The 26,834-nt window shown below is 42.0% G+C and overlaps 1 protein-coding gene across 3 annotated transcripts in view; it reads right to left on the bottom strand.

Annotated features, from left to right (window-relative positions):
* LNX1 (ligand of numb-protein X 1) overlaps positions 1–26,834 on the bottom strand; it is an 80,052-nt gene that overhangs the window by 30,686 nt on the left and 22,532 nt on the right. For all 3 annotated transcript variants that reach the window (XM_031048909.2, XM_005149085.3, XM_031048908.2), the window contains exons 3-4: positions 2,992–3,233; positions 1,173–1,328 (exon numbers count right to left, since the gene is read on the bottom strand). In XM_031048909.2, the coding sequence (XP_030904769.2) occupies positions 1,173–1,328; positions 2,992–3,233 (398 nt within the window). The remainder of the gene's footprint in view (positions 1–1,172; positions 1,329–2,991; positions 3,234–26,834) is intronic.

Below are 26,834 nucleotides of genomic sequence, written 5' to 3' on the forward strand. Positions count from 1 at the left end.
GTTTCCAGGCCAAGGAGCATATTCACATCATTTTAATGGAAAAAGTTCACAATTTTGAATTATCAGGTTTTATTACAACTACATCAACAAGTGTGTGGGCTAGGAGAGTGAGTACCAAAAACACAACAATGTAGTAAACCTCTCCTGAAGAAAGAAGCAAACAAAGCAGAAGAAATATTGAACACTGCTCTCTGATTGACCACTTCAAGAATAATGATGCCTAAATACAGCACTTGGCAGCCTTCTGTCTTTCCTTATTTTGCATAGGTTTCAATGACAGCTTGAAATGCAGAGCAAAAGAAAGTTGGATATTTTGTTTTCTTAAAGCCCTCACTCTGGCCATTTGATCTGGGAAGAGACATGAGGTGCCGAGCACTTCATGCAATGGAATTATAAGCTCAGTGAAGATCTTGATTAAGACAATGATTCCCACTCTATCATCACTTCCTCTTGATGAATGAATGCTAATGTTGGCTTCATAATTACGGTACAAAGCAATTAGTAACATTTGCTTACTGCTTTGAGAATGCCAAATGGTGTGTTACTGCTTGCCAGACCCCTCATCCTGACATACGTCAACCAAACCTGTCTCTCCCCCCTGTTAAAGACCAGACCATACTTACCTCATCACCTGCCTGGTTGAGGTAATACAAGTCTGTCACCCAGGATCCCACAGAAGTGCTGGAATAATTATAGCCTTTGCACTTTCATACCATCTGCCCACTGGGAACTTCCAGTGCTTCATAAACATTAACCAAAACCTCATGAATTTCCTATAATGTATGATTGCTGTGATCCATTTACTTTAGGAGGACAAACAGATGCTGATGGAGCCTCTTGAGCAAAACGACAGAGCAAATCAATGACAGCTCCAGTAATAGATCCCAGACGCCCAGATCCCACATCCCACATGATAGATACTGGGCTGACTGCAGCACTCAGGTTGTTTCCAGAACAGACCTACGTGAGGTCTCACACACCCCAGTAGCATTCTTGCCTGCCAGTCAGTAACAGCTTTTTAAACAGTAATATAAGGAAAGATTGACTTTTTATTTAATCATGCACAGCCCACGCCATGAAAGGCATGTCAGTCACAGACATTCAGTTCCCATGTGGCTAGGGTCCCCTACCTACCTATTTTAAGTGATAACACAAGGAGAACAAAGCATTACCTTCCTCTCCAGCAGTAGAGTTCCCAACAGCCTCCCTTTCCCGGTCAGCCTGGTTGGAAACAGCACTTCCACTTTTTGTCCTCCGAAGAACACTGAATGCCTTGTTTATTTTTTTAAAAGATCTGCTTCTGATAGTGGAGCGTTCAAAGTGTCGAGCTGCAAAGGCAGGAAAATCAGATCAACACAGCTCAGGTCTGGGCTAGAACCACTTCATTGCTGCAGCCACCGCCATACAGCTGGGCATAAGATTAACAGCAGGGCTGTTGGCACATCACCTTTGCACCGTGACTACAGCTGATACTCCAAGGTTGCACTCACTTGAATCTGGGTACAATTATCCTACCTCTGTCTCACACCCTGGCACTGTCACCTTCCCTGTCAGTTTTTTACCAGCCACACACAAAAATCTCCTGTGAGTGTGGCAGCCTCGGAGAGAATAATCCTCAGTCAAGGCAGAATCAGCAACAAACCTGTGAAAAATGCATGTAGATGGGAGAAGCTCTTTCCAAACTCTACAAGCTCAGAAGAGGAAAAAGAAAAACAAAACCAAAAAGCTGGAAGTTGTTAAAACTCTTCTTGGAAAAAAAACCCAACCAAATCACCCAAAACCCACACTACTGCCTCAAACCCCTGCAATACTTTCAAAGGGGAGCCAATGATAGCCAATAGCCAACAATTTCATGTCAGGGATTCAGGGATTATCAGGTGGGATAGACCAACTCTGTCACATTTTAACCTGTGCCAAGCAATACGAAAAAAGTCATAATGCTTTCAAAGAATGTTACTCTTTTTTCCATCCTGCTGAGGATATCTTCATGGCTGTTCTGCCTCTTCAAGCTCTGTGTGCTAGCCAAACATTGTAATCTAATAATAAAACATTCCCTCAAACCAGACTGTGGCCTCTAAACTCAACAAAACTAGTGGGATTTAATTTCATTCTGGTGTTCTCTTCTTGCCCCCTCCCTTTCTTTGTCTCCCTAACCCCATGAGCACAAAATGATGGTGCTGCTCATTTTCTAGTCTTTCCTCAGTCCTTCATCCATTGTCCCAGATGCAACTGGTGCAACGCAAAATTCATCTTGGGCCATTCATTTGGACTATTCATTTTGACTGTTCATTTCGGCTTCAGAGACCTCAAATACAAGCTCTGAACTCACTGCTAATGCTTGCAAGTCTGCCTTCGGCCAAGCCACGTTTTTCAAGTATGATACTCATCAGAGCTGGGTGCAGTGTCATAGGGTGAAGAAGGATGAAGGCAAGGTTTCCTGGTGCAATTTGTCCTTGACTGTGGTTGTTTCAGGAGGATCACCTCCTCCAAGCTGCACCTCCCTGGGAAGCCAGCAAATATCCCATAAGCTGCCAGGGTACTTCCTAAGGTTTGTTTTCCTGAAAATTCTTGGCAACTGCCAAGCACAATTCACTGCAGGCTTTGGTTTAGGTGCCCAAGGCACATTCTATGGGGGTTACTTGGGCCCCCATGTTTTGATGAAGCTATTACACAGCTACACCATCTCCCCAGCATGTCACACATGCCATTTACTCTTCCAACTGATCTGACTTGCCTAAATAATCTTTCTTAAGCCCTGTGGTTTTCATGTGTGCAGCTAGTCCATCTTCAGCTTGCTGCTGCCCCTAGCCAAGCGAATTTGGTTTTCACCTTAAAACTATTGGGCCACTGTCTGTGCAATTTGTTAATGCATGTAAAATTAAAGCTTTCACACTCCCTTTTTGTTTTAAAGCCTCCAAAAACATATGTTTTGCAGAAGACAAATGCTGAAAGAGACCACCAGGTTCTGAAACCATCACTTTTAGTCCTTACTTCTGTTTCGGTTGCTACGATGCAGGTCTCCAGGGCTGCTACCCGACTGGCTGTCCTCTGAGGTGGGGCTGAAGGCTGGGTTCACCAGCCCTGGCTCATCTGTCATTAAGGCAATGGCTGCAGCTGCTGAGAGCTCGGGGCCCAGGGCAGCTACGGCCAAGCTGGAGCCATGGTCTGGAGAGCAGTCTTGGGAACGCCTCTTCCGTTCCTTGGTAAGGCCATAGTGGGATGCTCCTTTACATCTAACAGAAGGGAAGGAAAAGAAGACATGATAACAAATTGTATTTGAATGTTGCATACTTCTCGGAAATATATGGTGCCAAGATAATTGGCCACTTGGAATAAAAACTTTGATGATGACAGGGGCTGATGAAATACAGATGCTTATTAACAAGAGGGAAAGATGCTAAACTTATCAGGTCACACAGAATCAAGAAGAAGGAAAACTGTCCTTCAAAATAGCTAAGCTACCACCTTACATGGAAAGACTACTGCTGGTCAAGAGAAAACACAGAGCCACAACCTTGTGTGTAGTCTTGTGTATTCGTTACTTGCATTCGTTACTATGAATGCAAGAGGACAGAAATAACAGATAGCTAATTAAACCAGAGGTTACAGTCTGTAATTTCTCCCTTGTTTCTCATCAATGAAGGAGAGCAGGGTGAGGTTTGACAGCTTCTCCAGGTCTGCTGGTGAAATAAAATGTGCCTCACCAAGCCCTGTGCCATGAAAAAAACCTTTGGTCACCAAGGCAGTCACACTGGGAACACAGTGCTGTGGTCTTCCATGCAGCAGGCAGGGTCTGCGCTTCAATGCAACACATGAAGGAAAGACTGCAGGCTCAAGGTGAACAGGTTCTGGATAAAAGTCCAAATCCTAAATCCTGACTCAGCCTCTGCAGTGACAAAACCTTCTGTTTCTGGTGCGTGTTCCAGAGAAGCTGAAGATACAGAATTGCAAGAGGCAAATTACGAGCCTATTTTGAAACAGCTTGCTTGGAGTCCCAACTACCTGCTCTATATTCATCCTAGGCAGCAAAAGCAGGACCACACATGGCTTTTATTTCTTAAGATTTGCTAAAGAAAGTCTCTTGAATGAAATTAAAGGTAAGCGTGTGCTCTTCATGAATCAGTATTTAATTAAAGCTATGAAATAACTGAAGACACAGAGTGGCAAAAGGACACAGCACCTCTCTGCGACTTCTCTCCAGCACCACTTCTGCCCAGTGCCCACCCTCTACAACTTCATTCACTGCATTAAAATAAAGAAAATTCTGCCTTTCAATCATAATCTAATGAGCTTGTCCTACTTGCAGTTACTATTATCTCTTCCTTCATAGCAAAGGCTAGCTGACGACTTTTGTGAAAGTGCCCTGTAGGACGAACTCACAGAAATAGCTGCAGAAGCCCTTAGGGATAGAAAGCTCTTCATAATATATGGCATACACAAAAGGCAATGCATAATACATACAGTACATAGCGCTAGTGGGTTAAGTGTCAGAAAAAGAAGTACACTGAACACAGGCCTTGGAAGAGAAATGATGTATGGAAGCAGTTCCTGAGACAGAAAGATGAGATGAAAACGAATCACAAATCTTTCTGTATCAGCTTCAGAGCGACGGCTTAATTTCTCTTATGGTATTGGCTTTTTATGAGAGACAATTGAATCAAAAATAGTTTTTAGCACTAAATTATGATTTACCATCATTTAACTGGTACCACTTCTGACAACTTTTCTCTTAAAGATGGAAAAAAATATCCAAGCCCAAACTGTATCTTACTGATGCAATTGTGCAAAGGTTTTGTATATGCCTTAAAGTTTGGATGAGAATGGCTGTGGCAGAAATTATTTCTGAAACCTTTCACAAGTAAATTGAGGTGTCTCAAAAGAAAGCGCTCTCATGGAAGAGAAGGTTGGTCAACTGTTTCAAAAGACCAACACAAAGCTACTCGGAACACCTGTTCCAAGACAAGAGTGAGACAACAATTGTATAAAACAGAAAAAGCTCTCCTGCCTCCACTGCAGCAGGCATTTTCCTATTCCTTCCCAAAAAAGAGGTGTGACTTCCTCACCCCCTGAGCAACCCACACTGTGGAGGAATGCTCTCCTTTGTATTTTATACAAAGAAGAACCACAAAGGCCTTTCCCTCTTGCAGCCTACCTAAACTTCTCTAATGTAGCATTTTGAAAACTTGTCCTTGACATCTCCCACTTGCAGTAGGGTCACATTTACTGATCCAGCTTACGAATGTCAACAAAGCAGTTTTAAAAATGGTTTAAAAAATTAATGCAAAGAAATGAACACAAAGAAATGGCTTTGTAGTGAATTTTTTGCTGTTCTCAAAGGACAATCTCTGCCTTACAGATATTCTGCAAAGACTCAGAATATAAGACATATGCCTACTCCACATTTTATTTTGTTTGCCTCTGTTTTCACCATGCCAATACAGTTTCAGCAGCTGATATCAGAGCACCAGCCTTGTGAATGGGTCCTCAAACACACATCTTTCTGTTTTATTTCTGGTGGGTTGCATGAGGATCAACCTGAAGATCAGAAGTGGCTTGCCCCAGAGATTCCCAGATGCATGGGTTCATCCATCGCCTGGTGCCCATCTGCATCTCACTACTAAAGCCTTCACTTTCTGTGGAAATTCTCACTCGCTGCTGCTGGCTGCGCTGCAGACGCCCAGTTAACAGCATCAATCCAGCAGCAATGAACAGCAGACGGTTACTTTGAATGCAGAGAGGGCTGACACAGTTTCAGATGTGGCTTATTGGAGAAGACAAATCATCATGATACAAAGCACAAGGCACATCTTTCTAACTCTGCCAGAAATAGTTAAAAGGGGACCAAGAGCTCTTCAAGTATGAGCACTGAAGTTATTTCTTAAATAACTGTGGGAGGCATAAACGAACACAACTCAGGCCCTCTTCCTTCAGATTAACACAGTGTCCTTGAAGAAGAAAAAAAAGCCTCAAGCCTCAAACTTGTAATAAAATCTGCAACAGCATCTCTTCACTTTCATTGTTTTCCTTGTGCTGACACTACTGTGATAACAGAAAACAGAAGAGTTGACTGTGTAAGTGGAATCATATTTATAGTGTCTCAGCTACATTTTTCCATATGGTTGGATTTGGCTCCCAGAAAAGAGAGATCCATAAAACAGCTACATGCCAGTACTAATTATCTCTCTCACTGTGATTATTAATCAGCTGCCTGATTTACAGCTGGAAGAGTGGGATACCTGGTTAACATAGGCCAGTCAGAAAGTGAACCCAACCCTGGCTGGTGGCTAAGGTGATCTACAGATTTATGTTTATTCTCAGTCACACTGAACAGTGAGTACATCTGTGCAGCTGTACAATTCTGAAACAATTTGAAGGCCAAAACCGAAACAGACAAACAGACATGAGTAACGTGTGTTGTACAGTTCATGCCATTAAAGCAGCGTCACTAGGTGTGTACAGGAAACTCAGAAAATAGTTTATTCTCTTTGCCCGGCCTCTTTTATGAAGCAGAAACATGCCATACAAAATCCTGGCTATACCAGCTCACCACAGGGCAGTGAGAGGGCACTTGTGGCTGCTGAAACCTTTCCCAGGGCTGCAATTATGGTTGGCACCAACATCATCAGCTGCAGGGTAAACCTTGCTCCATGCCCTGCTCTGCATGTGAGGGAGGGTCTCCACTGCAAGCTTCAGGGGCAGCACATCTGAAGTGATGGAGCCAGCAGATCCAAAACCCTGTGGCTGCCTTAACTTGGTGCTACCATTTGTAAAAACAAGCTCCAGTCAAACTCAAGGCTAATGGATCACTTCCACATCAAATTCAAATAAAAACAGTGGTTTGAAAACAGAGGTGCATTTTCCTTGCAGCATTCCTTACTTACACAGCAAGGGAGAGCCTGAAAGTGAGGCTGATCTCAAGGATTTCCACTACCCAGACTGACACAGGGGAAAAATGCAAAGGCAAAACACAAACGAACAACTGCATGGATTTTTTCACTTCATGTCTAGTGATCTAGATGAAACAATATCACAGGCAGAAACTGGATGTGTATACTTTAAATGCATTTGCTCTTTTAAAAACTCCTTGCTTTCTATCTATGTCACTTCACAGGCTATTTTTCTTTCTCCCTGTCTCACACCTGATTTCCTGGGCAGGAAACAGGGGAAAAAAAGTGAAGCTAAAGAATAACAGTGCTTATGAGCCAGGGCAGGTACAAACAAACAGAGCAGAAGTTCTTCCTGCCCAGTTCAAGCAGTGTTTTCCCAACATCACTTCCAGCACACTTAGACTTTGGTGCCGTTTTGCTTTAATGCACAGACACACTGTCTGAGTGCAATTAAGAATAATGTATACAAAGCACTCAGGATTGCCCAGCAGAAGAAAATACTGCATAATGGGCTGTCATCACTGATCCAAAGCTAAACCAAGATTGGGGTAGACAAGTATGTTTCAGCTATGCCCTCACTGAAAGCAGTTTCATCCCTGTGTAAGCTGGGCTTGTCACGAGCTGGGATCAGAAGTACCAGCAGTGTGTATCACACCCTGGCCCCATCACATAAACTTTCCCAATTGCTCTGGTATCCCTGAACTGATCCAGTGGAAAGGCTGATGGAGAAGGCAACCAAAAAGGAGTGTCCTGGATAACCTGGTGCTGGTAACCTCACTTGTGAGACCCTGGTGAGAGGCTCTTACCGCATCTGGCAAGGGAGGGCTTGACTCACAGAAAGGTGTTGGCAACTCCTGCTCCACATAAGCCATTCACACAGTTTGTGCATGAGCTGTGACTGTAGCCCAAACATAACCCAAATACCAACCATACGGATTTCAGGACAAATGCCTAAACTCTCAAGCTTTCTGAAAGTCACAAGGGCGTGAACCTACTTGGTCAGTTCTCATGCAGAGATGCCATCAGCTCTTCTGATCTTACTTTTGCTAATAGTGTACCTGAAACTAAAGCCAAAACTAAAGAACGAGTGAGGCAGCTAAACTCCAGTCAAGTTCCATGTTACAGATCTAAGCTAAAATTCAGCAAATCTACAATCTCTCTTTCAGACCAACCATACCAGTGTTTAAGAGGCCAGAGACATCAATGTCTTCAGCAGTGAAGGTGACCAATACCCTGCTGCTCTTTACACCCAGTAATGCTGTATCATCCTTGCTCAGAAATCTGGGTTCTGTAAATCCTAGCCCTATGTACAAAATTCCTTGGGGTTTCCATACATGAAAATCAATCCTGAAACAGCAGTGCTTTTTCCTTGCTAATTCTGAGTTCTTGTAAGAATTAACAGCAGCATAAATGCTGCATACAAAATAAGCCTCATAAATAAGAACCTGATTCTTTGGGGTTTTTTTTTCTTTCTTTTTTTTAATCCATTTGCCTTTTCTGCATTTTATAAAGAACTGTGTCATGTCAAGAGCATTCCTCAAGACTCGGTAACCACCAGCTATGGCTAGGAAGGTCCCGCCCACATTAAACCTTCCTCAATATTCATAAAGAAACAGATGAAGCATCTAAAAAGCAAAGTTTAAACTCCTGATTGCATTTTCCAAGGAACATTTGCTGAGTCAGGCTGCAAAAACCTTGTCTAGACATGCAACTAGAAACAGGCTGTTCTCTGCACCTGCACTTGAATTTCGTAGTGCAAGCAGTATTTCTAGATGCTCACCACTGCTGTTCCGTACCCGTTCATTGAGGCACTTGGATATCCTCTCCATGATGATCTCTCAGTGTCAGAGACTTGACATCTTTTTTGGGGGAAAAAAAAAGTGCTAAATTTTCACCTAAGTGGGAAATTGTCCCAGTTATTATTCCTTGACTTCAATAACCCTATAAACAAAAGCCTTTTAGAGATAGCTTCCTGATACCTGAAGCATCAGGGCTGGCAGAGAGGTTTGATCCCTGCTGCCTTTGGAGTGTTGAGGATGAGCAACTCCATCCTGTTCTTCCACAACCAGTGCTGTTCTCCATGTCCACTTGGACATAGCTACAATAGTTCAGATGAGGCAAATGGGTTCTCTGGCTAGCTGTCAGAGAAAATTTCACATGTCATTTGCTCTCTATCATCAACCAGAAGCCTTTGCTGAAGTATGAACACAGTAGATTTAGTGGTTCTGTATTTCTGCATTACTAGTCTGTAAATATTTATAATGGTCCTCAACATTTATTTCTTTAAGCTAAGGTTACTTAGCTTAAATACTTTCCCACAAGACATGAAATATCAAATATATTTTTTTTTTTAGTTTAATTTCTGTATATCCCTGTTATGGTTCCCTATGTTTCTGTCATTATTTTGGTTTTAATGAAGCCATGGTAATTTAACAAACTCTGGAACTGTCTTACTAGCAAAGCCTAATGTTGTGCTGTATCTTATCTGTAAAGATCTGTCTCCAGGGAAGGCTGTCATTTTCAAAATGCTTTTGCACTATGATGATGTCAAACAAAATCTATTTATATATTATATAAAGAACGTGTGCAAGGGTATCTGTATACTTACACTTCCACATCAGCTATTCTGTATGAATTTGGGCACACCATCAGAAAAAAGCCTCAGTTCCCACAGTTTAAAAAAAATAGGTTTTCTAAGCATAAGAGGAAAATATATATTGAGCTTTCTTTGTAATTACTGTGTTAGTCATCAGCTAACCCATTTCTGTGACTTGACTGCTGAGAATGAAACTCAAGCATTGCTAGTGATTTTGGTTCAGGCCCTTGAAGATAATTTGCATTGGTGCAAAACTGGAATTGCAGTTCAGAGTTCAGACCCCACAGTTCCCAAAACTACTGACAGACAGACCGTGCCAGACACAAATTGAACAAGCATTCAATGGTAACCAAATCCCCATTTGAAATTTGACTGCTCATTCTGAGGGAAGGGAGGAATCTTCAAATTTCCTACTAGTTTTCAGGAGAGTCAAAAGAGCTTGGAACACATTTTTTTTTTTACTCTTCAATAGATTACAGAGTTTAAATTTCATGTACATGCTACCAAAATATCATGTAACATGTGGACATGTTTAAGTGTATTTTCCCTTTTCTTTAAAAAGCAAAAAGTTGTATTTCAACCACCATCATCAGCTTCTATTATGAAATCTTTTAAAGGCCCATTAACATCTATCATGGGAACAGGGAATTGGAAGAAATTGGTAAACAATTCTTGTCTCCTGCAACTGTGGGCAAAAATCATGACTGGGATTATTGTGCAATGATCCCAGTTGGTGCTGGGACTGTGCACAAATTGTTGGTCCAGATCATGTTCTCTCCCTCCCCTGACACTTTTTCCAGGCCATTACTCTATCACAGATGATTTTGAAACTACAACTTTTTTCTTTTCAAGGTTCAAGCATTGTTTCAAGTTCCAATCTTAAACCATTCTAACAAATTACAGCTGTCTTACATATAGGAGAATGGAGCAGTAAATTGCTCGAGACAGCTTAGACAGGCGAGTCAGCATATGAGCGGGGAAGGCCAATTTCTTTCATGGATTATCACTGCTTCTGTATTGTGCATAACACAACTACTACTTTGAAGAAGCTAATATTCACAATTAACTTTGTGGCTTCATCTTCTGTTGCACTTTCCCCACCTGTGCTCAAGTCACAGATGCTCTGAGGACACACAAGGGCATCAGCAGCCTATTCCCACTGCTCACATAAGGCATGGCCTTGGATTGCTGCTACAGCTTCTCCCTCTTCCAATGCTGATTTTAAATTGTAAGGTTTGTGGAGCAGAAGTAGACTTCAAGCAACAAACATGAGGAATTGACCAGGGTGAAAGACTGCAGTCAGCTTATTAATCAGTATCTGCTCCTAGATTATTATAACAAACATTTGGCATCACAGGAAAGTTACCGGCTAGGAGTACAGAACAAGAGTGATCTTGTGAGATGTAAAACAACAGCAGTATTTATTTATACTGAACTTAATTAAACACTGAATAATCTACATATCTCATGCAATCTACTCACACCAGCTGACACAAACAAGGAAAACAGAGGAGCCCCACACTATCTCTAACTTTTGGTAGGTGCCTAGGTACTGACACACCAGGAGTGCCTGGGTGGCAGATTTAGAGCAAAATAAAAGGGAAAAATAAGAGGTAGAGGACTAGCATTTTTTAGCTGGTGAGAGTCTGTAAATCTTGCTGATGGCTTCTAGTGCTTTTAGCATTCAACATATATACATCATTTAAACCCACTAATCCTGTTCAATTACGCTAGACCTAAAGTACTAAAAACTCCACTTCAGCAAAGGTGGAGCTTGATGAAAACTTCACCAGGTGCTTTCTTCGCCTTCCAGAATTGCACCATTTTCTAAACAACACACTTACAAGCTTCAGCCTTCCCTGTTCTTGAGGAGTGAACTGGAACGTTGTTTCAAAAAAAAAAAAAAGTGAGAAAACACAAATTAGAAAAGCTTTCAAGAGGTTTCTTTATGGAAAACTCTGGCACTTAATAATACTACATTCTTTTATCTACAGATAGCCAGCATGAAGGAGCAATTGCAGGTAGCATGTGTCAGTTGGGTAGCTGGAAAGCAGCATAAGACCTGCCACCAGCAGCTGTCAGCTTCACATCTGGTTTTGAGTCCAAGACCACTCAAAGAACAGCACTGGTATTCTGCAGACAATCTTGACTATTAATTTTGCCTTATACTAATAAAATAATATAACCCTTTAACAGCAGAAATTGGGATTCGATGTAATAAGACTGCAGCAGAAACACTGAAAATGTTCTTAATTTAGAACCTTAACTGAAAAATGAGCCTAAAGAAGATCACAGCATATATATATAAAGTCTAAAAAAAATGTTAATACTGCTAAAATTAAGTTACCTGTGACAAAAAATAACAAGTGCAAGGACAAAGAAATTCTTAAGGCATTGCAATGCTATACCTCATAATACCACACAATCATTGCATTGTATTTTTGAATTTATGTGGATATATGTATAATTAATGTTGAGAATAAGCATTCAGTCTGTTGATTCATGTGTTTTTTCATGTTCACTGTTCAGTGCTTTGATCACCGGATTATATTCAACAGGTATAACTAGTCCCCTGGAACTTAGTATCTCAGCTTTGTCTTCTCCTCCTACTATCCCCACCTATACTGTAAAAACTTCATGATGCAGTGAGCAAAATATGCTTGTAATGGGACAAAGGGGTTTGTTTTTTCAACAAGAGTGACAGTATCAGTGTAACCTGATTCTCGCAGCCACAGACAGAAGAGCCTGCCAGACAGAAATTTCATATACACAAGTACTTAGCACACAATTCTTTATAACATAAAATGAATGACAGTATCTCCTATGTCACAGACTCAACAAGTCAGCACTACTGAGAATAGGTTTGAGGCATCAGTTTGTGACAGTGACACTCATATCAGTCCCTAAGATGTAAAATACTAAAAAGGGAACACCACGTCCCATTTCAAGATGTTTTCGACCCAAGGCCTGAGTTTACTAATACTTTATCCACTGGAATTTGAAATTACAGGAAACAATGGGGCCCCAGCCAGTAAATAACAAATGCTGTCTTTATACTCTCTTGTTGAAAGAACATGCTATGGACAGCCACCCACAGTTCTAGCTCTAGTGGCACTCGCCTCTGGCCTCAGTGACCCAAAAGTCACCTAAGACCCGTTTTAGGTCAGCATGGGTATCTAAATTACATTGCTAACACATCTTGGTACACATCAAGCTCTGAACACACACTTGCTTCCTCATGGGGATGGTCAGAAAAATATCTCAGTATGACTTCTCAGAAGCTGAAAATCCACAGAGATACCTGTCAGATGCCCCTCTGAGTGCTGGGCAAACGTCTCCACCACCATGCCTAAGCAGCATCTTATGGTGTCACAAACGTTTCTCCTTTTAAAAAGTAGTTCTCCTGTCTTATCAAATCCAATTATTGATATTCAATGAGAACCCTGTATAAGTCTTACAGTAAGCGAACTGCAAATGACTCATGGATCACTGTGCCTTAAAACCCCTAAACAATATGGGTTTCTTGTAGGGGTGGGAGAGTACAACATTTCCTGGTGTCTCTCAGATTCAATCTCCACAATTTCAACCTAAATGAGTATTGACACTGGCATAAGGAGTACATAAGTCACACTGTTGACTAAGTATCTCATTACACTATATTTTTTTGGAAGATAAACATAGCCAACAATACATTTTAGTAGAAGAAGTTCTAGCTTCTACTCTTTCTGGCTCCACAGTATCTCTGTTGCATGTCAGGCTGGAAGAGTACGGATGGAACAGAAGAATGTTACAAGCCAATTTTCAGAACAGCGCTCCACAAACCCATCAGCCATGCAAAAATCTTCACTGCTTATGGTTTTATGGATTCCACCCAGCTAAATATGAGATGCTTCAGTGAGATATTTCAGCCTCCCATTAAAATAAACACACATTGTAAAAGCATTTGAAGGCAGCAGAAACTCCATATTCAGCCACGGCATAAGTATGACTGGAATGTTGTTTACAATCTTCTAAAAGCTCACATGGTAGGAAATGCTCACTTATGCTGTAAAAATTATGAAACCCAGTGGTTTTTTGAATCATCATTTCTTAACAGAATTGTCAGAAATACTTTTAACCTGAATTCCTTTATAGAAGTCTGAAATTCACTAAGCTCAATTTACTCACTCTTCTCCCCACTACAGGCAGTGCTACTCTCAGTATCACTGAAAGCATCCAAAAACACAGCAGTGTGATTTCCCTGTCATGTGCTGACCACTGTCAGCTCTCACTTGCAGCAGAGCCTGACAGAGCTCACACCCTCACACCTCAGTTTTCACAGTGCACTAACCAATACAGCTCAGGTCAGACTGGGATAATGCTGATCTCTGTTCCTCCTGTGGAAGCTTATTCAGGGAGGTGGATTAAGAAAGAGAGAGCTGGATGCTACTGCCAAAAGAAAAATTGATGCCTCGGAAGGGAGAATGAGTCCTGCTTGCTGTGGCTTTTCAACTGAAGTTGGAAGAGGTTCATAAGAAAAGGCACTGTCCTCTGTTACTCCAGCCAGTATCTTGGGAAAGACATGCAATACCATCTAGGCAAACAGGGCCTTCTGCAGCCTGAATCTGAAGAAGTGACCTTGGAGGCTTCAGATACAGGACGAAACCTCTCTGCAAAATTGTTTTGTTTTCCAGGTTATAACTGTTAAATCAAGGGATACAATGCATAAAGTAGTATGGAAGCAAGAATCCAATTGTGAAACCACTTAATTAGAAAAGATGCCTTCAGAAGTGGGTACTGTATTACTAACAACACAAAATGGATTTCCCTGACAAAGACAAGTATCGTAGAATCATAGAAGAGCCTAGGTTGACAGTGACCCTCTGCAATTGTATTCTGAACACCTTAAGTGATGAGAACTCCACAATATCCCTGGGGAGGTTCTCCCAATGAGAAAAAAGCAGGTGAAACCATCTTTTGTACTATAGCTTACTTTAGCTTCTTCATACCCATTAGCTTGCAGATACTATAGGTTTCTTTAGGTTTTCTTAGTCACTTCTGCTGTCTCAGATTTCACACTACTTTTACATAGTATAAATAAGTAAAAATATTTTATTTTTTTCTTTAATTATTCAATTTATTAAAAAAAATCATTCATGATAAGAGGCAGTCACCTCATACTGTCTCATACTGTCATTAACTTACATACCTCGCAAAAATGGAGGAATAGAAAAAAAATCCCAATCTGTTCTTTAGGAAGCTGCTCTTTCATTCCCTTTTTATGCCACTGCGGCATTGGGAATTCCAATATTCAAGCTCTAATAACTATCTTTGCTTTTGAAATTAAAATGCAAACATCATGCATGCAGCTGAGCACGTAGGACCTCATGGGCAAACCTGGGCAGCAGGTCTGGAGAGCTGAACCGTGAGCATGAGCTGCAATTATATTCCCCTGGGTAATCCAAGACAGTGGCCTTGCCCCCACCATCCTAGAAGAGGGCACATCCTGCCTGACTGTGCTGCCCCAACACAGAATGGGTCGGGGCTGCTGTGTGAGAGGCTGCCTTGAAATGAATCCAAACCATGAATTCCTTATGACAGGTTGTGGCATCTGGGTGACTCAGCCAGCCTACGTGCCTGAGGCTGTTCTAGCCCAGGCTGCAATTGTGTTAACATCGCAATTTAAGTAGACTTGGGTCTCATTAGCAGTGATGATGGTCCCCCTGAAGGAAAACCAAGGTGGCATAAGAAATGATGTCAGTTCAGTATCAGCTTTGGAATAGGAATAAGTACATCTATCTTCTTCAAACTGAGACGACCCTGGTCCTTCAGAAGGAATCTGGCAATCTAACCTCCAGCAGTGTGATCATGCCTTATCACCTGCTGATTTTCACAGCAAAGGCACACGTCTTGACTCAAGGTGACCCAAGCCATCACCAACAGATAGCATCAGACTGGACATCTACACTAGTGTCCAGTGGACAGCAGCATGTTGGGGTACTGGTCATGTTGGCAACCCACATTCAGACATACATAAAACAAATCCTACATGTTTCATATAATATTAACCCAACAGCCTGTCAATGCATATGGCTCATTGAACCAAACTGACCAGCTTTATAACACAGAATAATCTTACAGCTACAATGAGAAAATTTTCTCTGGTTCCAAAATATCCACCCCTGTTTGACATGGACATTGAGGATTAAAAAAATAAATTATTAGAGAGACCAAATGAAACTGGTGGTGCATTTAAATATGTATACTTTGAGATGTGGGTCTCTGTTTTAGCATGTTTTGCAATGCCTTGGACCAGTGGTTAGTGGTTTACCTATCTTCAGCTGGTTGTAACTTCTGAAGAACTTCCTTAAATGCCACGAAACTGCGCTTCCTGAAGGGCAACACTCAGCACTGTGTTTGTAAGGGTGCAATGCCAAGGGAAAAGGAGGAGGAGGAAGAAAGGGAAATAAATACCTAACAGTTAAGTGACTCTAAACAGAAGAGCCTCAGGATAAATTATTTTCTTATTTCTTTAAAAGCTAATTGAAGATGCTACAGCATCATTTAGGAGGGTTTGCTGAGTATTCAGATATTGTCATTAAGGAGACCTTCTGAAACTGAGCACAAACTGTTGTGCAAAGGCTAACCACATCTGCCTCCAGAGATGGTGTTGCTTCCTGTGGGGTTGTCTATAACAGCAAAGTACATGATTACTATAGTGGTTCTGGAATGATACAGTATGTATATTATATGTGTAGAAACACACATCCGAGGATAACTCCCCTGGAGACATACCTGTTAAAGAGTAAAAGCATTCACCAGAGAAGCTACCCTGGAGTAAGAACAGTATTATCACTTTATTATGGATTAACTTTCTCATGTGCTTGAGCCATCTTTGGGGGATAATTTCTGCCCTTTCTTCCCTGCTCTTTCTTCTGGGCACCAAATGGAAACTATGGGAGCTCTCATTGACAATTTTAAGTGCCAGTTTCCCAGTCCCATTGCACTCTAATTCCAGGCTCTGCATCCCAAGATCATTTCTTCAACACTAGGTAGTGGCCATGTATAATCATGGTATCAGTAAAATTACAGCTTTATTCTAGGTCTACAAAGGTAGTTGCCTGTTCCTTTAGCCCACAAAGAAGCAGGCATAACAAAGCACAGATACTCATGCCAATAGACATCAGTAACACAGGGAAGTGAATAAAGAGATACTTTTGCTACCAGGGGAGAAGAAGATATTTATTTTCATTCTTTTGATAATTTGTTTTCTGTTATTTAACATGTTAAAAATATCATGACATTGTTGCCTTAATAAAATTTAGGGATAAAAAAGCTTTCCCAGTTTAGTAGGCAGACTTTTTGGCAGCAGCCTTTATAAAACAACCTAAACTCATAAAACACAATTCATCTCGTCAGCTGTGTTCAGGATCACTGAAGAGGTGACACTGTACCATAGTACAAGCTCTGGAGCTCCATGAGAGCCAGAGCCTACTCCTCAACATGCCAAATCTTGAAATCAAGGTACAGGTTGCTTTATTTTATGTGTAAATAAAAGTCCTTAAGGCTTACTATATTTTTGTTCAAATTCCCCCCCAACACAGATTTAGCTCGTTTGCGTGTTCCTTAAACTACCTTAGCACAAAAAACAATAAGAATAAAAGCAGTCCCACAGAGCCCTAACTGTAGGAATAGTACTTTTATTCCCTGTCAGATATCTTAGCATCTCTAGCAAAAAGGAGAGAAGGGAATGAAAATAAGATGCCCATCTACCCTCTAAAGATGCAGAATCATGTTTCATCTGAATCTCTGTGCCCAGCCCTAAGCCTGACAGCTCACCATTAGCTTGCAAGGGCAAGGAGCATTTCTCTTCAACGTGACTGTTTCAGAAGAGCTGGAAGAAACACTCTGCAACGCAGCAGAAGGGAGGGGAGGATAAAGCAGCAACTGCTTCCCCGGCACAGGGGACCACAGGCAGCACAGATGTTCTTGTTGGAAATGTCAGAGAGGGGAAAAAAGTGCTGAGGGAGCTGTCATCAGTGGACGGCGCAATAGGCGATTCCAGAAGAGTACTTCACACAGTCATAATCTTTTCTTGAAGGCATTGCTCAGGAAGCCCTGGTCTAACTTTGCACATAGCAAACACTGCTTGAAAAATAGGCTTGTAAATGATAAAATCAGGTAGGATCCAGTTTCCCTGCTTCTCTCTGGTGAAGGAGAGCACAGATGTGTCTCAGCACAAATGATGCAGCAAAGAAAAGAGATAACAGTATATTAGCACCCTCCTGCCTGGAGAGCCACCTCCAGGCAATGTCAACAGGAGGATTTCAGGCCAGACCCACGGCTCCACCTCTCTCCCTTCATCTGACCCCTTTGTAAGCTGACTGCTGCAGGCCAGGCTCATGCAGGACCAGTCATCCCATCAGCTCCCACAGAAAACAGCAAAACATTGTTCCTAGGCTCTCCAGGAAGTCCTGCACCTTCAGAGGCAAACCAGGATCTCAAGGTTGTTTTGAAATTCTGCTGATGTACAGCAAGCCATGGCAGCTGTCAGGTGGACACCGACTCCTTTCTGTCCTGCTTGGTGCCCAGGGCCTCCCTAAGTGAGAGAATGTGGACAGAGGGAAGGAGGAGTGTCAAATAGTGCCAGACCTATCCCACCTTTGAGAGCTGGCAGGACATAGGGAAAAAAATCACGCAGAATCTTTCTGAATGAAGAAGACCCAACCAGTAAGTCCTGAATTTCCCTGCAGTCAACAGAAAAACCCAAACCTGAGCCCTCTGCTTCCTTGTGCCTGGAACACTGAGGTGAAATGGAGACATCAAAATGATTCCTACTTCATCCCCATGACTGTGGTAAACCAGAGGTGTGATGAGAGGGAACTAGGATTCATTCCTAGCCTACAGCTATACCATTCAGCTCCTTCAGTAGCTTATGAGACAGGCAGTGAGTCTGTTCACCCCTAAACCCCTTGAAGACTTTTGTGGTGATGTGGATGACCCCTAAAAGGACTATCTTCACCACTGGAGGTGGACCGTTATACATCCTTGCCCTTTAACTGCAGATCTGACCATTCAGGAATGGGTCACTGTTTTATCACCAATATTGCTACTGTCCTGGAAACACCCTGCTCCGAAGGGACTTTCTGGTCAGCACTGAAGTCATGGAGCTTCTGTCTGCCAATGCAGGGAGATAAATTACAACAACAACAAAAAAAAAAACGGGAGAAAAATCACAGTTTTGTAAGATCTGTTCTCATGCATTGTCAGAAGGGACGGGAAAATAGGAGCCTGAGGTTTTACAAAGCTCCCACACAGGGATGTGTTTTTTGGAGGCTGTCACAGAGATTGCAGAAGCTGGAGTCCACAACATTTTATTTGTATTGTTTCAACTCATTCACCCCCAAGCCCTCAAGGGAAGTTCTGTTTCTGAAAATTGCTGTTTCTGCTAAAAGCTGCATGGTGTGAATTAGTGTGGTCAGATGCTCCTTTCCCCAAAACCATTTTTTTGGGATCTCCACTATTCTCTCTGCTATAGGTGCAAAAAATAGAAGGTTTCCCATGTATGCAAAATATAACTTTCTTCCTAATTAATCCCAATAAAATTCAAGAGAGCGATTTGTTGAAGTCAATGGAATAACACCTGTATAGAACTATCTCAGTGAGGAAAGGATCAAACACATTACCATTTTCATTAGTTTTTCCATCTTGCATAGATTCCTCTGTCTGAGTACCAGAACAGCAGATAGATTAACAACTAGAGGCAAGGTCCTTGAATGAAACAAGTCAACTAAGTAAGAGGAATTGAATGATTATGACCCCTATTTTCTTGGCTTATTCTATTTTCTCTGTTTGTAGTGTGTTTTGCAGGACAGTTTGCAACTCTTAAGGATCTCAGTCCAGCTGGTAATTTAACTAAGCAGAGAATCACTTGATAAAACTCTGATCAGATGTCAGTTCTGACATCTGAGCAGTTTCACGGCCTGGCTTAACCTGTGTTTAGTCTAACAGATAAATGTTTAGAGTTCACCAAGACTGCTGAGGCAAAGTTAATATAAAGAAAGTCACACCAAACCTGGCCAATCCATAAAGCTTTCTTTGTTTTCAGCCTTCAGCTCCACATGTTTTGCTGAAGTTAAGCTCTGCAGCTTAAATTCACAATTTACTCAACCCATAAGTTTAAAATATGAAACATAACCAGCTCAGAGTTTTGCACTGCTGCAATAGTGCAAGGCGATTGAACACATATGGCTTGGCATGCTCAGCACCACTGGAGTTAACCGGAAGGGTACTTGACAGATCAAGTCAATCCTCTCTCCCTTTCCTCCTAACTCCTTGAACAAGACAAGACACAAGACACTCAAGCCCTTTCACAGACTATTTCACAGACCAGTCAGGTCCTTCAGACAAGAGGAGGGAGCAGACAGGGTCTCACCACCACTACAAGGACAGGGCTTGTGCAGCCCTGGCAGAAATGTCTCTCCATGGACTGATTGAATTTAGCAGCTTATAGATAGGCAATCTCCATTAAATCCTGGACCTTTACTCTGCCCTTATTTGATCTTGACCCTGTGCAACCAACTTGGAACCACTACAGTGGTTATAATGGAATTTGTGTCAGAGAGCACCTTATATTTTTAAACTGTCTCAATTCTCCTTCACCAGACACTGTTGCCATGCTGTGCAGTGTTCATGACCATGCTTCCCCCCATAACCCTGGTACTGCTGTACTGAGCGAGGAAGAGGCAAGAACAAAGGTGTAAAGAAAAGAGCAATTCAGAAGAAGTAAGGGAAAGACAAAGATTTAAGATGGTCAGGATCAGCCATGTGGAAAATGGCTAAATAAACCAAACTACAGCCTGACACTGGTGATACCAGCGATTGAATAACCGTTACAAGTCATGTCAAGGTAGCCAACAGAAAGATTCTTATTTAGAGAGTTTCAAACACGCATCTTCTCTCAAAACATCTACAGGGTGGAAGCAGCTGATTTGCACTTTGCAGGTAGCATCAAGAGAGTTTATGTAACACTGCAAAAAGATAAGCACCTGTTTAAGAGCAAATTGTTATTTTTACCCAATGCGTAAGCAAATCAAGCTCTCTCATGGCAGACAAAAAAAACTTCCTGCTGTCAGCTGTGAGTTCTTTTGGTGTTGTAAATCACCACAGGGCACAAAATCACTATGGATTTTTTTGTGTTGGTTGTCAACCTCTATTTGCTGGGGATTTGAAAAACAGAGAAGACAAGAGGCACAGGAAGAGATGAACAACAATTAGCACATCTTAACAAAAAGCAAGGAGACCATCACAAGTCTGTGAAATGCATTTTCCCTCTGAGAGATCGTTAACCTCTCTGGAATACTGACTTAGTAGAAATATGAGGGATGCAACTAATATCTTCTGAAGATGAAGGGGAAGGACAAAGGGAAGACATTGTGTTGTGAGTTAGGTAGAACAGGAGCAAATGCGTTTTGGAAATATTTGGTATGTATTGCAGTCCATCAGCTTTAGAAGAGAGTTACTTGGTCCAAGCCTCCCTTTAGAAATTTATTTTGTTGACTTGGGTCATGTTACTATTATTCAAGCCTAGATTACAAGAAAAAAAAACCAAGGCAGATCTGCAGGACTTCGCATTTATTTGCTTTGCCAGCCCAACATATTAAGTGCAAGTTTATACATACACTGTATATCTTATCAAATTATGTGTCCTGGTTTGGTCTATTCTCTTCTGATTTATTCTGAACTCAAAGACCGTAACTGTAAGACCCTTCAAACCTACAGATGCCTAGACCACAGGAAAAAGAGCAGAAAACAAGTGAAATGTGGTGACCATTACTGTCCAACTTCATTACAGTCATGCTTTGGAAGTATAAAACAAGAATGAACTGGAATTTAATCTCCTGAGGGAAGAAACTGGAAGCAGCACATTTGCTAGAAATGCCATACACTCAATCCACTGAAAATTATCAACACATACAAAATTTAAATGTAATTTAAAAATGGACACTGAGAAAATTTACGGGTGCCAAGAAAACCTTGCTTGGAGTATTGTGTGCAGTTCTGGTGTCCTCAACATAAAAAGGACATGGAACTGTTGGAAGAAGTCCAGAGAAGGGCCACGAGGATGATCAGGGAACTGGAGCACCTCCCGTACGAAGACAGGATGAGAAAGCTGGGGCTGTTCAGCCTGGAGAAGAGAAGGATGCGTGGAGACCTCATAGCAGCCTTCCAGTATCTGAAGGGGGCCTACAGGGATGCTGGGGAGGGACTCTTCATCAGCGACTGTAGTGATAGGACAAGGGGTAATGGGTTCAAACTTAAACAGTGGAAGTTTAGATTGAATGTAAGGAGGAAGTTCTTTACTGTGAGGGTGGTGAAGCACTGGAATGGGTTGCCCATGGAAGCTGTGAATGCTCCATCCCTGGCAGTGTTCAAGGCCAGGTTGGACAGAGCCTTGGGTGATATGGTTTAGTGTGAGGTGTCCCTGCCCATGGTAGGGTGGTTGGAACTTGATGATTTTAAGGTCCTTTCCAACCCTAACTATTCTCTGTTTCTATGATGCTATAAAGTATGTCTGTGTGACAATACTTTTCACCCATGACCCCACAGCGAGAAGCAGGCATGGAGAACACAGCACATCCCCAACACTGGAGGCTGTGTGAGCCATGCAGGATTCTGCCAGTCCTAGGTCAGGACCCAAGTTGCAGCAGAAGAACATGAGGATGGCATCAGAGACAGCAGTCACCACTGGGTGCCCATGTCAGGATCTCCTCAGCATTTCTAGACTGATCTACTAATATTACTGTCATCAATATTTCCATTACAGTCTGGGTTAGGGCAAACTAGCAGCAACTGCACTTTCAGCTATGCTCATCTCCAGAACAGGTCCTGATGACAACTGTAAAAACAGCAGTGCCAACAGCAAACAAGAAACACCAGCATATACACACTGCATTTGGGAAAGAATTGTATCCATCTTTTCCGCAGCAGTGCCACCTTCCTGCTGTAATTACAAACCAGGTAGTAAAGCTCAAAAAGGAGATGTGCCAAAGGTTTAAACCAGAACCAGTGGTGAGGTTCCTGTGGGAGCTGACAAGGGCAAGTCACAATTACCTCCCAGGATTCCTGCTCCCACTGCAAAACCTGCTTGGCAAAGAGCTGTGTTGCAACATGTGCTCTTCGTATAGAGTGCTTATTTCTGACTGTAATATAGTCTCTTGGCAGGAGATGCTCTTACATATCAAATGAAACAGCCTTGCTCATCCATACCAACCTACACATCCTCATATAGCAGCATCAACACAGCATAATGTCTGCTTCCAGTGGTCTCCTGTGGCTCAGAGGACAGATTTGGTTAATCATGCCTATCTCCTCTCCATAAAAGCCTACTTCACAAGGGATGTTTTCTGGCCTCTCATACTGTTAAGCTATAAAATCCACAAGCAAAGGGGCCTCTGCTTAATGCTCTCCTATGAAACAATTCCACTACTCATTTTACATGGGAAGGAAGGTTAAAAAGAGTGGGACATCACCAGTGTTAACAGAATGTTAAAAATAACATTAACAGTAATGCTTATCACATATGGGAGAAGAGAAGGAAATACCTGAACTATGCTTTCAAAAACAGTACTGCCTATTCTTAATAAAACACAAAACTTTGAGGCCATCAGTCTACTAATCTTATCAGTTCACTAAGTTTTACAGAGGAGAGAGGAAAACACAGCCCTTAGAGTATGTCAAATTCCTATCATCCTCTATTTAAGAGGCTACTAAATTACTGAAATACAACATGAAGAATATGTTACACACTGTTTAGTGAATGATGGGACAGCAGTGTACAATATAGAGAGAAATGTAAGCTCACATGAAATAACTTGCTGACCTAAACCACTTGCTCCCTGCCAATGTGATTTCAAGAGAGTTGAGGAGAGAAAATAAATTCCCAAGTAATACACTAATGAATTTATTTTGGAGCTGAAATGTATACCATTGAAGACATTTTAGTAGCTTCTTTCACATTATTTATGTTGTCATGGTTTAAAACAAGCCGCACAGAGCTCGTGCAGTCACTCCCCCCCTCCCCCCTTGCTCCCCCAACTCCCGGAGAGTTAGGAAGTAGAATCCAAAGAATGTATTTCCCACGGGTTGAGATAAGAACAGTTTAATTGCTAAGGTATAACACAAATCACTCCTGCTACTACTACTACAACAAATAATAATGATAGAGCAAATAACAAGTGAAGAGAATACAACACCTCACCAGCCACCGACCCATAACTCACCCCACCCTGCCCTACCAAGCACCGGCTGATACCTGTTCTAACTCCCAGAGCTCCAGCTCTTCCGGGTAACTCTCAGTTACATCCTGGGCATGACATACTGTGGTATGGAATACCTCTCTGGCTAGCCTGGGTCAGGTGTCCTGTCTCTGCTTCCTCCCGGCCTCCCCTCCTCCCTGGCAGAGCATGAGCTCAGAAAGTCCTTGGACAAACCAAACATTTGAGCACTAACTCAAAACATACTTGCTATCAGCAACCATTCCCAGCCCAAAAGTCAAAACACAGCATTGCACCAGCCACCAAGAAGGAGAAAAAATGACTGCTACTGTTCAAACCAGGACATATGCATAATATTTATTATTAATTATGCATTATATTTTTATTAATTTTATAATATTTATTAATAATATTTATCATTTGGGTAATAATAATAGGCATTATTATTAGGTAATATTTTTATGCAGTGAAATAGTAGAAGAGCAAATAAAAAATGTGCATGGCTTCAGCAACTGCAAGTATCTTGTCTTAACCTAACTTCATGCCATGTGTAACAATAGCATCACACAGTGAGACAACTCTGCAAGGGCAGAGTCATCAGAGATTATTATTTCCTCTTTGCATAGGTATCCATTATACTCAGGTCAGCGTCTTGATAAAAAGAAGAGAGAACGAACACCAGAGCATATACAGTTAGATATGTGTGATTGTTACAAACCTGATTGTCTGCCTGCACTGCTGAGGAGAGCAAGACTTTGTCAATAAAGTCTGATGCTGCTGCCAGCAGCAATTCAACAGAAAGGAGACAGAAACTTCCTAGAAACATGGCTTGAACTGCCCACTGTTACAGTCATCCTCTTTTCCATCATACCGGGAGGACATATTGTACAATATATGAAAGTTACAGTTGCTTCACAGTTCATTTTTTTGTGTGAAAGTTGTACAGCACATGTTGCAGTCTCCAACCATTTCACTGAGTTGCTGCTGAAATTGCTTCAATCTATATTCAGAATCTGTTGTCAGTTAATAAATTATATGGATGGCCAAAACATGTTCTAGAGAGAACCCAAGGGTTCACTGACTAAATTCAGTTTTCACCAGCTGTGACTTTACTGAAGCCTAGGGCGAATTCAACTTTTTAAGATGTTTAAAAACCCAAAAAGTTCACGTTTGTAATCCCAATATAAATTTCAGCTCCAAGGCAGGAACCCTTCAGTAACAGTGGGGTTTTAGTCATGACATATGTCATTGACTAACAGCTGCCTCCACTGCAGTAGCAGTTCAGCATAGAGGGACCAGCCTGGACCCTCCTTTTGAAGTAAGAAGTCCTAAGCAGTCATATCTATATTGTCACACAGGTTATGCTACTAGCCCAACATTGCCAGCAACGTTACTATAAGACCTTTGGTTTTGTGTCTTGTGCTGTTGGCATTGTCATCACTACATGGTCAAGGGTGGGCAGTTTGAGCACCCAGTCACATGCCAAAATGCAGAAAATTAGTTCTAGCTCCTGAATGACAGCTCTGCTCATGAAGAAGGTCACGAAACACAGCCCACTGCTCTATAGACCAGGACCTTGAAGGCAGATTCCCCTAAAAGGTCAAGAGTGTTAAACAACCCAAGACAATGCTCAGACCTACTAGTCAGCTTCCCTACAGTGAAATGAGCTGGTCTCAGAACCAGTATTCAGTGCAGGATTTAAGCTATGACAGCCATAAGAGCTCTGCAAGAGCAGTGTTTATCCTCACGTTGCAGGACAGCCCAGTTCTGCCAGATTTGTCAGAGAAATAGCTCAAGGAAAAATATCCTTGTCATGCTGCCAGTGCCAGTGCTAAACTAGGTTAATTGTCAGAGAGATGCGGAGGTCAGCCAAACTTGCAGCATACGGCCTGCGTGGCTTAATGTTTGATGAGAAATGAGAGTCTGTTGCTTGTGAGTAACCACCGACCTCCTGCAGCTCTCATCACCTCACTCCTTCCCCTTACCCCACCACCCCCCTGGTGCTTTGTCCTCTCTGGTCCTCATCCCAAAGCAGATGGCCCATTGTGAAGCAGCCTCTGAGTAGGATAAGGTTTGCCTCCTCTGTGCTCCTGTTAAGCAGCAAGTCAGCACACTACTTTTGAGCAGCCTACACAAAACCAGACATAATGGAGACACAACTCATTCATGAAAAGAAACACTTCTGCCAACCATAACTTTTGGAATGCCTTTCCAGCTTGGCAGGATTTCATTTTTTTGTCTGGCTTGGGTTTTGCTTTTGGCAAAAAAATGTATTTGTTGGTATTGACACTGGCCAATGTCAGCCTTATCCAAAGGTGTGAGAAAGCTCCAGCCATAAGAAAACATTCCAGCAGAGTGAAAGGTCGAATTCAGATCTCAAGTATGTGGTAGGTAGGTGTGAATGGAGTAAAGGTGACTTCAGTGTGTGCACAGGAGGAAGGAAGCAGGATCCACATATGTGGCAGAGCACAATTAATCCTTGGTCAAAGGGTGACTGGATCCAGAACAGTCATGGTCAATAGAAATTACTACTTCATGCTACACCTCCTGTGATAGCAGCATAATCTGTATCTGACACTCCTCAATACAATACCTAACATATTTAGAAAAATCAATTTGGACACCTCAACAGCATAAGTTTACAACTCTCCTGTATTTTTAAGTGCAAATACAGTATATTTACAGTTCACCTACATGGGCTTCTGCCCAGGGGTTTCAGACCATACTCACACTAAAATTTCAAGCTCTACAGTGCAATTCAAAAGGCTGGAAATATGAAAGAAGAAGAATGACAGAGGCAGGGTCAAACATGAGAGACAAGGGGAATAAGGACCAGAAAAGGTATGAATTAGAGAACAGGAGTGGAAGAGCAAACAAGAGGGCTGATGAAGCGGGGTCTGGCCCAACGCAGTCAGGGCACAGGCTGGGGAAGTGACAGCAGTAGTTGCTGGAGATTTTTGGGAGAGATCTCAGAAGTCTGAAGGAAAACTTGCTCCTTGGAAGACCTGCTCCCTTGCAGAGAGCTTGGCGAGGAACAAAGAGAGAGCCTGAAAGTGCCCTGTGCCTACTGCTCCCCTGCAGCACACTACTTGTTCA

The sequence above is a fragment of the Melopsittacus undulatus genome, chromosome 7 (assembly GCF_012275295.1).
Source record: "Melopsittacus undulatus isolate bMelUnd1 chromosome 7, bMelUnd1.mat.Z, whole genome shotgun sequence".
In the NCBI taxonomy this organism is placed as follows: Eukaryota; Metazoa; Chordata; class Aves; order Psittaciformes; family Psittaculidae; genus Melopsittacus; species Melopsittacus undulatus.